Source organism: Poromitra crassiceps, assembly GCF_964638095.1.
Source record: "Poromitra crassiceps genome assembly, chromosome: 19".
Lineage (NCBI taxonomy): Eukaryota > Metazoa > Chordata > Actinopteri > Beryciformes > Melamphaidae > Poromitra > Poromitra crassiceps.
The window spans coordinates 13,614,128-13,627,360 of NC_139646.1; the positions used below are offsets into that span (position 1 = coordinate 13,614,128).

General features: G+C 44.2%; 1 protein-coding gene across 1 annotated transcript in view; it reads left to right on the forward strand.

Annotated features, from left to right (window-relative positions):
• chrna8 (cholinergic receptor, nicotinic, alpha 8) overlaps nucleotides 1-13,233 on the forward strand; it is a gene marked incomplete at both ends in the record, with an annotated part of 78,144 nt that overhangs the window by 28,666 nt on the left and 36,245 nt on the right. The window contains 2 exons of the mRNA XM_083655794.1: nucleotides 8,066-8,110; nucleotides 12,374-12,483. Coding sequence (XP_083511920.1) covers nucleotides 8,066-8,110; nucleotides 12,374-12,483 — 155 coding nt within the window. The remainder of the gene's footprint in view (nucleotides 1-8,065; nucleotides 8,111-12,373; nucleotides 12,484-13,233) is intronic.

The following is a 13,233-nucleotide window of genomic DNA, read 5'->3' on the forward strand; positions in this document are numbered from 1 at the left end:
GAATTGATTAGATTTGGGTGCTCAAAGATCAAAGTTCAAGGTCACTGTGACCTCACGACCGCCATTTTCTTGCTCGTTAATGCAATATCTCAGGAACGCCTTTATGGAAATTCTTCAAATTTAGCTCAAACATCCACTTGGACTCAAGGGTGAACTGATGAGATTTTGGTGGACAAAGATGAAAGTTCAAGGTCACTGTGGCTCCATGTCCATCTGTTCCATCAAGGAAGGGGGGGCTACGGACTGGAAGGTCGCAGTGTTGGGATTCGAGGGGTGGGCAGGCGGAGTGGCTAGGGGGATTGTGGGTGGTAGGAGGGGGTGTGATCAGCAAGTCGTGGGGCTAGGGAAAATGGGCCATAGCTAGGGATAAGAAGGTCGTCGAGAGTCAGGGTTCGAGGCGTGGGTAGAGGGAGGGGCTAGAAGGTGTGGGTGGTGGGAAGGACCGTCGTGGGGGAAAGCGATGGGGCTAGGGGAAAGGGGCCGTAGCTAGGGATAGGAAGGGCATCAAGAGTCAGGGTTCAATGGGACGGTAGGGGGGTGGTCGGGGGGATGTGGGTGGTTTTTTGGTAGGACCATTTTCCATGTTGAAAATGAGTAGCCATGTTACTACTGCGCTGTGGGCTTCAAGGTATTTGTACTTGTTTGAGTCTGGACAGACATGGATGTAGACTGCTGACTTGTTGGGGGAGGCACACAACAGCGATGCAGTATTTCTAGTTTGCAGTTGCATCCTTTGAGTTATGTGTTGTGTGTAATGGTGCAGACTCATGCATATTGTATGTGTGCATGCACCTTTGTTTCTCCCCTCAACCTTTTTTTCATTTTGAGGCACTACACTCCCTGAGTCCCCCCTTTCATTGCACAAGAACATTGAATCTCAGTGTTGTGATGGGCCCTATCTCTCTTTCTGCATCTATTGTTCTTCTTAGCTCCTTGCCCATTGTTCCTTCTCTCACCTTCTTCTCCATTTCAATCACAGCTTTAACTTGGTTTCATGCGTTTGCAGGCCCTGCCTTCATCCTGTCTTCTCAAAGCCCCCATGTTTCTCCTTCTTCCATGGTTGTGCGCAACAAAGAGAAGCCTCATGTGAAACATCTGTACACAAATACACACAAACCCTATAGTGCTCAATGTTTTACTTGTACTTCACTCTTTTTCAGCACTTTTGCAGTACCTTATACAGTAGATGGCCATGTTGTGTCAGGTCTCATCTCGTATTTTGTTTTCTACATGTTTGTCCTTCACGCTGTGTTTCGTCATGTGTTCCCACAAACCCACACATTACCCCTGCCAGTTAGCCTGACCACATAGCCGAGCATTCATCCAAAAAAAACAAGCCGGCATCCCGTCACATCTGAGCCAAGGTTGTCAGTCCTGCCACAACATGTGTACTGTAGGCCTCTTCATGATTACAGCAAGAGCTTTGTGGTGTGCTGTTATACATGGATACGGTTCCCATTCTATTATTCAGCTGGCCTGTCCTCCGACAGGAAATATTAAACATAATTTTATTTTTATTTTCATTTTTTTTTATTGATATGACCATAATAAATCAAATGGTCATGACTCCTCCTCATCATAAAATGTCATCCCGTATGACACTGTAAAAGATCAGCACTGCCCAAGCTGTCGTGGTGGCTTACAGATGAGAATCACAATAGCTTTATGTCATTTGCCCAGCGCTACATCATGGCTGCCTTCACGGCTCTCGTCTGGGCCGGGCCGCGGCTCCAGATGCCTCCAGAAGAACCTGTACACATGACCTCAGGTCACAGCTGCTGCAGCCTCTCCGCTCATATGCCAGCCTAGTGTGTGTGTGTCTGTGTGTGTGTGTGTGTGTGTGTGTGTGTGTGTGTGTGTGTGTGTTTGTGTGTGTGTGTGTGTGTGTGTGTGTGTGTGTGTCTGTGTGTGTATGTGTGTGTGTGTGTGTGTGTGTGTGTGTGTGTGTGTGTGTGTGTGTGTGTGTGTGTGTGTGTGTGTGTCTGTGTGTGTGTGTGTATGTGTGTGTGTGTGTGGACTATGTATTTGCCTGTGTGTGTTATGTGCCATGGAAACCCTCTCAATTGGTGTAAGTAAGTGTTACAAATGGACAGGTAGTTTGCGCACGGTCAGATCTCAGTAGTGTCTTATGTTGCTGTTCCAGCACAATATTCACTTATTGTTTAATATTGTGCTCTATGGAGCCACACATTGTTAGCTGTCTCCATTCATAATGGATAAGCTAGCAAGGCTATGAGTTATTGCTAACTGGGCAGGTGTGAATAATGTAAAGCTGTGTGTGTGTGTGTGTGTGTGTGTGTGTGTGTGTGTGTGTGTGTGTTTGCGTGTGCGAGCGCGTGCATGCACATGCGTGGTTGGTGCATGCACGCGCGTGTGTGTGTGTTGTGTGTGTTGTGTGTGTTGTGTGTGTGTGAGAGTGAGAGTGAGAGAGAGGTGTGGCCTTTGGTTGCTGGTGAATAATATATCGGGGTAGCACAGTGTGACCTGAGCCTCCATCTGCTCCTGGGTAACTCATGGAACTGGGGCAGGTTCTGCCCACAGTCTGGGTTCTTCAGCACAGCATGAAGGCTGACAGACAGGTTCTGCCCCACAGTCTGGGTTCTTCAGCATGAAGGCTGATGGAGAGGTTCTGTCCACAGTCTGGGTTCTTCAGCATGAAGGCTGATGGGGAGGTTATCCCCGCAGTCTGGGTTCTTCAGCATGAAGGCTGATGGACAGGTTCTCTCCACAGTCTGGGTTCTTCAGCATGAAGGCTGATGGAGAGGTTCTGTCCACAGTCTGGGTTCTTCAGCATGAAGGCTGATGGAGAGGTTATCCCCGCAGTCTGGGTTCTTCAGCATGAAGGCTGATGGACAGGTTCTGCCCACAGTCTGGGTTCTTCAGCATGAAGGCTGATGGACAGGTTCTGCCCACAGTCTGGGTTCTTCAGCATGAAGGCTGATGGACAGGTTCTCTCCACAGTCTGGGTTCTTCAGCATGAAGGCTGATGGAGAGGTTCTGTCCACAGTCTGGGTTCTTCAGCATGAAGGCTGATGGAGAGGTTATCCCCGCAGTCTGGGTTCTTCAGCATGAAGGCTGATGGACAGGTTCTGCCCACAGTCTGGGTTCTTCAGCATGAAGGCTGATGGACAGGTTCTGCCCACAGTCTGGGTTCTTCAGCATGAGGGCTGATGGACAGGTTCTGCCCACAGTCTGGGTTCTTCAGCATGAAGGCCTACAGACAGGTTCTGCCCACAGTCTGGGTTCTTCAGCATGAAGGCCTACAGACAGGTTCTGCCCACAGTCTGGGTTCTTCAGCATGAAGGCTGATGGACAGACACAAAAACACAAGTCTGGCAGTTACCAACCAATGGGGGAGATGCCACCATGCCTTACTGTCCACCCATACGGACTAAGAGCATTCAAAGAAGACTCAACACATTTAATTCAAATTGACAGGTGCACATAGTAAGCATGTAAGCAAAGTTCATTTAATGAGTGGTTTACAAGATAACACAAAAACACACAGAACTAGAAAGGCACTCGGAGAGCGCAGACCTTCCATGAAGATTCCTGAAAATCAGCCCGATGGGTAATGCTGCTGACAAACAAACAAGCAGACAAATGGCACCAAAAGCCATTGGAAGAGCGTTCCACAGTTTAGGAGCCACAGTTTCAAACGCTCGATCACCTTTAGTTTTTAGTCTACATCCAGGGACAATCAGCAAACCCTGTACATTGCAGATGGACTCTATTATGTGATTAAAAGAATAAAGAAAGAAACAAAAAAAGAAAGAAAGAAAGAAAGAAAGAAAGAAAGAAAGAAAGAAAGAAAGAAAGAAAGAAAGAAAGAAAGAAAGAAAGATTATGTGGTCAGCTGTCGGTGGTGCAGAGCCAGTGATATCTAGTGTGGAATAAACAATCATGCGTCTGACTCTCCTCACCTGATGAAGGCCCACTAGGGCAGAATCATTCGTATTAAAACTGTGTTTTGGAGCGTATGTTTTTCGGGTTGTCCGCTTGCATTCACATTCGAGTTATATCAACCCAACACCTGAGGCTGGAGGTGCATATAGACTTCACCTTTCATTGTGCTCTTGTCAAACAAGACAGTGATGCCTCCTATCTGCGTGCACTCAGCTGCATTGCAACAGAAGCCATGTGTATAGAACTTTAACCTTTTCAAAATACGAAGACAGAGTGTTGCAGTGCCCTGTCAAATGATCCTTTTCTAGGAATTTGATGAAAATCAAAGGTGAAACCTTGCAGCAGATGCAGCAGTATGGCAATTCAGCACATCCAGGACACAAAATACAGTATATTCTGAGATATGATTCAGGATTCAAAGATTTCATTCCTTTTCTGATCTTTCAATATTTTTTAAACACTCGTCGTGGTGTCCTGATCAAGAAAATACAGTAGATAAGATGCTATCCCATTGTTCCTATGTGAATAATACTGAATTCCACAGATTAAATGCTGCCACTACAGTACAGATTTAAAATAACTGATCACTTTGTATATAAAAGAAAAGCAAACAACATTGATTTTGGCATTGACCCGATAATGGAGTTACAATAAATTATTTTTTATTTCATTGGGTGCAAGTGTCTATCAATCCCTTTGTAAGTTTATCTAAAACTAATCAGCAGATTTATGAGATTAGAGTGTTTGTATTGAGATTAGAGATTAGAGTGTTTGTATTGAGATTAGATATTAGAGTGTTTGTATTGAGATTAGAGATTAGAGTGTTTGTGTTGGGTGCGACAGGGCTGATACCCTCCATTGCATTTGAGCGAAATCCCACAAACGAGAGGTCAAGCACAAAAGACAACACAACCTCAGACCAAAGCTAAGTGCTAAACAGGAGCACAGCGGATGCAGTAGCACACGTACTCCACACTGCCCTCTCCCACCTGGAGGGGAAGGACACCTATGTGAGAATGCTGTTCGTGGACTACAGCTCAGCATTCAACACCATAGTACCCTCCAGGCTGGTAAGCAAGCTCAAGGATCTGGGACTAAACACAGCAATGTGTGACTGGATACTGGACTTCCTGACAGACCGCCGCCAGGTGGTGAGAGGGGGCAACCTCACCTCCTCCCCACTGACCATCAGCATAGGAGCGCCCCAGGGGTGTGTCTCCAGCCCCTTCTGGTACGACCTCTACACCCACGACTGCATGGCGACTCAAACTTCGAACACCATCGTGAAGTTTGCAGACGACACGGCAGTCGTGGGGCTGATCTCCAGGAGCGACGAGACGGCCTACAGAGAGGAGGTGGGGGCCCTGGAACAATGGTGCCAGGACAACCACCTCTCTCTGAACGTCTCCAAGACCAAGGAGATCATTGTAGACTACAGGAGGGGGGGGACGGGGGGCGCACACCCCCCAATCACCATCAACGGCACAGTGGTGGAAAGGGTGGACAGCTTCAAGTACCTCGGAGTTAACATCCACCAGGACCTGACATGGGCCAGCCACACCGCCACTGTTGTCAAAAAGGCCCAACAGTGACTACACGGACTCAGGCGCCTGAAGAAATTTGGGCTAAGGCCAAAATTCCTCAGGGACTTCTACAGAGGCACCATTGAAAGCCTGCTGACTGGCTGCTTCACCACCTGGTACGGGAACTGTACCACCATGGACCGCAGGGCGCTAAGAAGAGTGAGACGCGCGGCCCAGCACGTAACAGGATGTGAGCTGCCAGAACTGCAGGAACTGTACAACCAGCGGTACCTCAGGAGGTCCCTGAAGATCATCAAAGACACAAACCACCCCCACAACAGCCTGTTCTCCCTGTTACCCTCAGGGAGGAGATACCGGGTCCCAAAAGCACGCACAAATCGCTTGAGGGACAGTTTCTTCCCGCAGGCCACGAGACTCCTTAACATACACAAATAGTGTAGTAGCTGTACTGTACTGTACTGTAGCTGCTACCATTATGTATGTCTAATGTTTAATTTATGTTTAATTAGGTATATGCTATTTGCAGATTTTGCACCTGTGCAAACAGAATGTTAATTATGTTTAATTATGTTTAAAGTATGTCCATGCCATTTGCACCTATGTGCAGTGAAGATGTCACTGTCTTTGACTTGTCTTATTGCTTTACTGCCTTATTGCTTGTTGCTTCTCTTGTTTTCCTGCACCTACAGTATGCCCTGTTATTTTGCACTATGTTGTAACGGAGTCTACAGCACAAGAATTTCACACGTGATACTTGTACTACGGAGTGACAATAAAAATCTTGAATCTTGAAATGTCACGGATTACGTTCACACAGCAAATGACGGAGCAGTGGTGTTTTGTGAAGAACACAATGGAGGCTGTTCTATTTTAGCAGTAGAAACAGAAGGCTGTTTACAGTAAGAGTGGCATTGATCAGGAAGGACAGGTGGAGATAAGGCTGGAGCGAGGGCCGGTTAGGGCGGCTGAATGAGAATACATTTTCACAACAGTTAGACCAGGGAGTTACCTATCTTTACTTATCCTTTCATTGCAGAAAAAATATTTCAACCACCCTTTTCTTCGTTCATCTTGGTGGTGACACAAGTACATCTTCTCCGTTCCTCTCCAATTCCAATAACTGAATCAAACTTGTTGTTTTATAGCAAAGGATATTTACGCAAGGAAGGTTTATTGGAGAAAGTACACACAGATGAACAGTGACACATTATTCCACTTGATGGTTGCTTGGTCAGCTGGCACATTTTCCCAATATGTCTGATGTAGTTATTTTTTCTTTTAACAACAACAACTTGTACATTGTTTGACAGCTTTATCCTATCAGAGCCGTACAGTATGTGCATTGTTAATATTATCATCTTTGGGTTTTGTGGTGTTATTTAGAAGTAAAAGCCATTTTGGGGGATTGCCTTTCAAACAGTAAATGATTCACTTATCCAGTCCCTTTTATCCTGAAGCTTGGGTTATCCTTACCAAACTGATATTTAATGCAAATTATACCTGAGTCATCCCATTGCTTATAAAATAGTGAGTTTCCTCTGTTCACATCTGTCATGTACTCAGATAGCCAAATGATATGGTTCCTAACCTCATCTGCTGTACCCTCCTTTCCTGTCCCACCCCCTGCTTTTTGACAGCTTTGAATGATGCATTGTTAGAAAGTAGGAATCACTGTTAAATTGGGGCAGTGCGTTTTCTCTTTAAAATGCATTTTTAGAATAAGGAAGTCGTTCCCCACTCCCAGTCTATTCAAAACAGTTTAGGGAGTATCTTCCAGTCATCAGATGATTGATCCATAATACCCACCAAGCATGAAGTGCTTCTATGTGATCAATATATGTACAATACAATATCTAACATTTTATACCCCTGTCTCATAATCTCCTATGATGATTGATCTTAAATGTATATGAATTAACTATTTGTTTGCAACGTACCTGCCTTAATTGAATGTAGGGCTTCATTTGTAAAAAATAAAATTAAGTTTTAGCCTTAATAATAGTAATAACGAATGTGCAGGAAACCCGTTTGCACAGTGGACTCAAAATGCAAATAACAAGTGTTGAATGTAGTCTGAGGGTTTAGGGTGTTGTTGCCTTTAGAGTATTACTGTATGTGATGTATCATCTAAGGGGGCAGCTCAAAGGGATAATACTCATCACAAGTCACCAGTGTGCGCATTTAGATGTTTTTGGTCATATGACTCATCAGTTGGTCGTTACAGTGGGCAAAGCATTTATATGAGTTTGAGTTCTGCAAGACTATAGGAATCAAAAACTAGACTGTGAAAAGTGCATTAGACTGTAAATATATTATATTATTGTATTGTATTCTATATCTATTCTGTCACATTAAATTGGAGAAAGAAAGAATACACATGGACCAGGAGAAGTTGCAGTGCCACTGTTGTCTTTCAGTGAACTTACCAGCTCTGTGCTGCCATTCATGGCCAATCTGTTTGTTAATCTTACCTCAAGTTTTCCAGGCATCCTGTATTTATTTATCATTCTCTCTCCCGCAGGGGAATATGTTCATTCACTATCTGTCTGAATCCACTTCCACTTGGTACTGATAATAGTTTCTCTCTCCCCTCCCTCTCTTCTGTTCCCCTCCAGGATGAAAAGAACCAAGTTTTGATCACAAATGCCTGGCTGCAGCTGGTATGTCTCTTCTCCAAGCCCTTTTGTCTGATCTTTCTATAATAATAGTATTTTCTGTATGTTTCTGGAAGCTGTGTGTTTACGTGTGCCATTTGTATTTCCAACTTCAAAAAGTATTCACATCTGAGTGCTTACAAAGGCACGGAGGCAGTTTGATTTGAAATTGCAATCAATAGCCTTTTGTTATGCAACATAAACCGTTTCTGTGGTAAAAAAAAAATCCAATATGTTTCAGTGAGCCTCTAGAGGCCCGTGCCGATACAGTGACAAAATATGGTTTGTATGGTAAAAATGGTTTGTATGCTGGCAGTTGCATTATGTTTTTACAATATATCTACTTTGCTATAAAGGGTGGTATCGTTAGTTTGGCTTTAGTGCTCATTCTCAGACCTCCACACCATGTCTTGCTAAGCACCAGCTGCAACATGTCTCTTCCATTGCCAGTGGGGGAAAACGTCCTCAAATCAAATACTAATGTATAAATACTTAGTTGAAAGAAAACGTCTTGCTTTCAATGTTTACTCAAGTAAAATTATGGAAGTATTAGCAGTAGGAAAGAAAATACTCTGAAGAATGGTCCCTTTTTCAAATTATTGATGCATTGTCCTATAAGATGTATTTTAATGTTGTAGGCCTAAATACTCCATACTGTCTAACAATGCAACAGATGAGCTTATCATTTGTTTTGCTTGTAAATCCTGATTTTGCAAAGTAACTAAATACGGCCGTCAGATTCATGTAGTGGAGTAAACGTATGACTCACAAAATGGAAATACTTTAGTAAAGTACTAGTACCTCAAACGTATTACTTCACACCTCTGTTCATTGGCATCTATGCATGTGAACACAACCCACTCCTGATGCAGTTGGACATGCCACATCCAGTTACTATAGGTTGACCAGCTCACAGTCAAAAACAGAATGAATTATTCAGGTGACCACCTCTTGAACACCGGTATCCACAGCAGCTTTTGGAGGTGAATCGGGGGAATTACTGCATGTATACATGTCACGTGCGTCTGAGTCCGTTTCAGACTGAAAACATAATTTGTCTGAGATGACAGGTTGAGAGGCGGGTGATAGTATCATGTTGATGATTTTATTTGACAATTCTGGGGACTGGATTGGGCTTTGGATTCAGCGTGTTGTGGCGCTCCCCTCGGGAAGAGCCTGCTGACCCTAGGTTAGTGGCTGAGTGGAGCTCAGCGAGCCGCAGGCAGCCAGCTGCCTTCGTGTTGCCGAGCGGAGAGTGCAGCCCGTCGGCCTGAAATCTCCGAGGTGCGACCCCTGACAACCAAGCTCTCGGAGGTGCGCGCCATTATCGTTATAAATGTAAATAATATTCCTGGAATGCTCGTTTTGCATTCTTAGACATTACCGCTTTTGTTTTTTGTTCATGTTTCATACAATTGGCCAAGTTAGTAGTTAGTTTATGGGATAGGAATTCTGCCAGATGACAGGCACTAGGCGCCATTTTCTCTTTCTTTTGGAAGAGAAAATTATCCTGAAATGAAGATTTGATTGACTGCTGCCATGTCGTGATATGATTGGTTGAAATGGGGTAGAAATTTGATAGTATTATTTTATTTATTTATTTGTTAATTTGGACGGGACAGTGCAAAATTAATGAACACAGAAACCATAGAACAGATAATAAAACCTGGAACATAGTAAAAGTGTAAAAATTGCCGGATTTAGCACGAGGCTAATTTCCATCCATTGTCCCCAGTACTGGGTGACGTCAGCAAACTGTAGATTACTGTTATCAATGAAATCTTGAAAAATGAATTTTTGATGTGAAAAAGTGTGGAAAAACTAAAGAAATTACATTAAATATAAATACATTATTAAATAGGTGCACTGCATACCCAGGTATTTGAACTAAAAGAAAAGAAAAGTCATTTTTGGGTTCAGCTCGACTTTAAGCAGGCAATAAAAGTCCCACAAACTGTGAGAACTGAACGAGCTCCAGTTTTGTGTCTAAGAATGTGTTACCTCAGCGCCTTCCTCTACAGCCAGCTCTCATGGTTGATTGGATATTGCTGCAGCCAGCACATTACTTTACATCAGGCAGCCTAGCAGTTTATTGACACATACTGTAGAAGGCATTTGTTAAGTTTTCAGCATACCTGTGCCCTAGATGTGGCTAGTCCTAAGTTTCCTAAGTCCTAAGTGGTTTAGTCACAAGTTTTAATTAGCTTGCAGATAGAGATAGAGAGTGTTTCTAATGTATACAATGCTGCAATACATGTTATGTGTCATGTATTTTGCTTTTTTCCTAGAATGTGCATGTTGTATACACAGACAGTTCAATCAGGAGAGAATAGTGAATGAATAAAATAATATGTATTATTTACAACAGAATGAATGATGCACTACAGAATCTATGAGAATTACTTATTTTCAATAAAGTCTTTGGCGCTAAGACACTGCAGGGAGATATTGAGATCGAGGGGCATCAGCTCTGAGCAGCAGCAAGATATATCCCCCTGTGGAGTCTAGATACTGCTGGTGGTGTGGATGACTCTCCTGAGACTGATGAGACTCTCCTGACGGTGCAGCCACATCTACGCGTCGTTTGACGCGGGCTGACGCTGCTGCCCATTTGTTCTTTGCATTATTAAGTAAGAATCATAAAAGTTCTCAGAGTTCCAGAATCATTCTCAGACTTGTGTATGCATTCTATTAATAAGAATCTAGAATCTAAGAATCTAAGTTTCTATTATATACTGTAACTGCAAACCTATTCTTAGACAGTTGTTACAGTACCTTATAGTTCCCAGTATCCTTCTCATCTATTCCCGACAGACTACAAAGTTATTGATGTGTGGTTTTGTTCAGGTGGCTGTTAGTTGTGCTTTCCCAGCCAACTGACATGAAAGAAGAGGCTCTCTAGTACCAAACCACCAAGGCCCAGAGATGACATATGTAATGATTAAGCAATTAGCTGCATGAGCGGAGACATATGTCAGCAGACGGATGGTATTTCTTTGATGAGAGCAAATCAGCAACTTACGCGACGTTGGGTTGATAATAAGGTCACATATACATGGTCAGAGGCACGCATGTTCAGATTTGCATGAGCACGGGCACACATGTACATACACACACACAGGGCAAATAATACACACTATGTGCAAGGACAAAAATACACACACACACACACACACACACACACACACACACACTCAGTGTACCCAGTGTACTGGCAATAAACAATCAGTGGCCACATCAGTAATGGGACCGTGTTTGCTCTATAGGGAATACGCCCTAGGGCTACGTCATCTGAGTGCCAGAATCTATACATACTAGACACACTAGACACACACACAAACACACACACACACACACACACACATGCACGCACGCACACATGCACGCACGCACACAGACGCAGGCATACTGTAGACATGCAAAAAAAACAGACAGACGCAGAAACAAATAAATTGTGCTTACATGCCAGGACACAAAATGTAGCTACTGCATAGCGTTCCACAGATCACACATCATCTATTGTATGCCATGAGAAGAGACTGATGCACAGTGGCAGCACGGAACACAGCCACTCTCTGTGTGCTTTGAAATAATAGCCCTTTTTGAAATGCTAGCCCTTTGAAATGCTAGCCCTTTGAAATGCTAGCCCTTCCAGCTTCTGGGCTCAGGCAGGCTCATATGAGAGTGTAGGGGTCAGTGCCAACAGCAGCTGGCAAGGTTTGATGGCCGGGCTTCATTATCAGAGCTGGAGAGCTGGAATAAGGGCCAACAGCTGTCAGAATATTCGCCTGTGTAATGGGGAAAAGAGTTGATTTCTGACAGTTGACGGTTGGTCCAAGCTCTATAGTGCTCTGATGCGTTTCCAACCGTGGCGTGTGCCATTGTGGGAGGATAATGCTTTGTAGTGTTAGCAGTAAGTACACCTGTGAGCACCTAACACTTTGTCAACCACACGTTTGGTGAGATGTGATGTGCAGATGATGTACTGTATGTCAAGGACGAGTTGGCTGGGCCACAAAGAAAAATACACTCGAGAACCTTCAGTTGATTTGCCACTCATCTCGCTTTTTGCTCACTAGCTGTTACTTTTCTCACTGTTTTCTATCTTTCCTCCTCCTCCTCTCCAATGTTCTTTGCTTTGCTCACTTAACTTTTATCATGTGTCCAAATCTCTCTATTTTCCTACACCCTCCTTCTATCTGTCCTCACCTTTTCTGCTTTTAATTTGGTTCTTATCTCTCTCTGCCTCTTCTGTATCATTTCCTCCAGTATTGGACAGACGTCTACCTGTCGTGGAACACAGAGAGTTACCCTGGGGTGCAGAACCTCCGCTTCCCCTCTAGTCAGATATGGGTCCCAGACATCCTCCTCTACAACAGGTATAGGCCAGACTCACACAGTGTTGCTGTGTTTCCTCTCCTCTCCTCTCCTCTCCTCTCCTCTCCTCTCCTCTCCTCTCCTCTCCTCTCCTCTCCTCTCCTCTCCTCTCCTCTCCTCCTCTCTTCTCTTCTCTTCTCTTCTCTTCTCTTTTCCTCTCCTCTCCTCTCCTCTTCTCCACTATAATGCTCTATTTTAAGTCTACAGCATAGATGATACTGTGCAATAACAATAATATAGAAGATATCAACAGCTTTTCTCAGTAGTAGGCACACTATTAGGAGGTTGGAAAGAGGACGATAAGCCTTCTTAGAAGAGATGAAGCTATATGAAAATTTCATATCACAATTATAGTATATACGATGGAGAATCAGAGCAGCACGAGCGGTATTGCGTTCACTTTACCTCACCGTTGTGACAAAAAGAGAGCTGAGCCAGAAGGCAAAGCTTTCGATCTACCGGTTTATCTTCATTCCTACCTTCACCTATGGTCATGAAGGATGGGTCATAACCAACCAAACCAAAAGAACAAGATCGTGCATACAAGCAGCCGGAATGGGTCTTCTCAGGAGGGTGGCTGGCATCTCCCTTAGGGATAAGGTGAGAAGCTCAGTCATCCGTAAGGGACTCGGAGTGGAGCCGCTGCTCCTTCGCGTAGAAAAGAGCCATTTGAGGTGGTTCAGGCATCTGGTAAAAATGCCACCTGGGCGCCTCCCTAGGGAGGTGTCCCAAGCATGTCCAGCTGGGAGGAG